At 42.1% G+C, this 1,471-nt stretch overlaps 1 protein-coding gene across 1 annotated transcript; it reads left to right on the top strand.

The window, feature by feature from the left end:
* On the top strand, window positions 1-848 carry LOC120904349. Its single transcript, XM_040314267.1, has 2 exons — window positions 1-415; window positions 493-848. The coding sequence occupies exons 1-2, from the start codon at window positions 4-6 to the stop codon at window positions 555-557; spliced, it is 477 nt and encodes a 158-aa protein (XP_040170201.1). The 5' UTR covers window positions 1-3; the 3' UTR covers window positions 558-848.
* The last annotated feature ends 623 nt before the right edge of the window (window positions 849-1,471 follow it).

The following is a 1,471-nucleotide window of genomic DNA, read 5'->3' as shown; positions in this document are numbered from 1 at the left end:
AATATGGCCCCTACCAATAACAAAAGATCCCCCTTACAAGGCGCCGCTTACCACATTCGATTGACGATGATCATTCTTTTCCGGGCATTCGCATTGCACCGCCAAGGAAAGTTGCCCCAATTTGAGTTGAAGATGGAGGTTCCAGATGCAGGAAAGTTCGACGACCTGGTGTTTCGCTACACATCGCCAACGATACCGGAAGGTACTGTCTACATACAAGCTAAACATAAATATCCATCCGAAAAGCCAACGAAATCGAAAAAAATACATCCAAACCATCCGTACACACCAACGCGAAAAGAGCGACCAGCCATTACGGAAGGAACGCTGCTCACGAAATGGAACTCCAATGGGCCATTTTCAATTGCTAAGTACTTCATTTCGTACCTGGAAGGATATGAAAGATCGAGCACAGGTTCGCATACATACCTGCTGTGCACTAATGCAACGATTGACAACAAATTGAAACAAAAATTAACATTACGGCCACAGGACAGCAGCGAGATACTTTCCTTTTGCGACGCCATAGGAGCAACGTGTTACAGCTTCAGCCCTGAGGAACAATTTCATGCTCTAACTGATGCATTACGGCAAGCAAGTCTAGAAAAGCTAGGACAGATGCTCGTACTACATGTTCGTTACAACACAGAAATTAAATCGAATTATTCTTCGTTAAACGTATTCGTCGATCTGATTTCTGTGTCTGTCGAGGAACTAGAAGGAGGCACAGGGAAGTTTAAACTAAGCCAACGATTACTAACTGCATATGAGTCATCAATCTTGGGGAAGTTGCGAGCTGTTCTTAAGAGTGAATATGATAGGCTTATAAGAGCGAAGCAGTGTGACGATAGTTGCGTTAGCTGGGATGAGATGCAATTCATGATCGATAAGTCCTTCTTTCAAACCAAGGGTCCTCCGACTTCCACGCACGACGAATCATTTTTCTACGATCAGGTGAATCGTGTTATACAGAGATTTTACAAAGAGTTTATGCTTGTTTGTGGATCCTTGAACGGGGACCAGCTACACAACAGTGTTCTAGAAATAATGCCACACTGGGTCGACGATAGAAAGACAGCGCATAACATTATGTTCATGCGACTGTTTGATTCGATGAGCTTGCCTCAGCCTATTCCTATGGATTTAAACTATTTGAAACAACAGTTTATCAGTATGAAAGTGTATTATAACTTTTCTAGATTCCAAATTGAATCACAGTGTGACCTTAGTCGATGGCAATATATGTATCGATACATTGTGGTTCGACCAGATCGACTTCAACACACTGAACTGTACAAGTTTCTCAGTGATAAGTCCACTTATGAACGTTACCAATATTATACTACATTGGATATCGTAGTGTATTCCCTTGTTGCATCCCAGACCGTTGCATTGCTTCAATGCAATGCATTATTCATACACTATGCAGCGAGTGATTTTGAGGAAGATATATGTGATGTACTCCGTGGTT

Source organism: Anopheles arabiensis, chromosome 3, assembly GCF_016920715.1.
Source record: "Anopheles arabiensis isolate DONGOLA chromosome 3, AaraD3, whole genome shotgun sequence".
Lineage (NCBI taxonomy): Eukaryota > Metazoa > Arthropoda > Insecta > Diptera > Culicidae > Anopheles > Anopheles arabiensis.
Note: the sequence above shows the minus strand (reverse complement) of the source record. Positions and strands in the feature narration are given on the sequence as shown.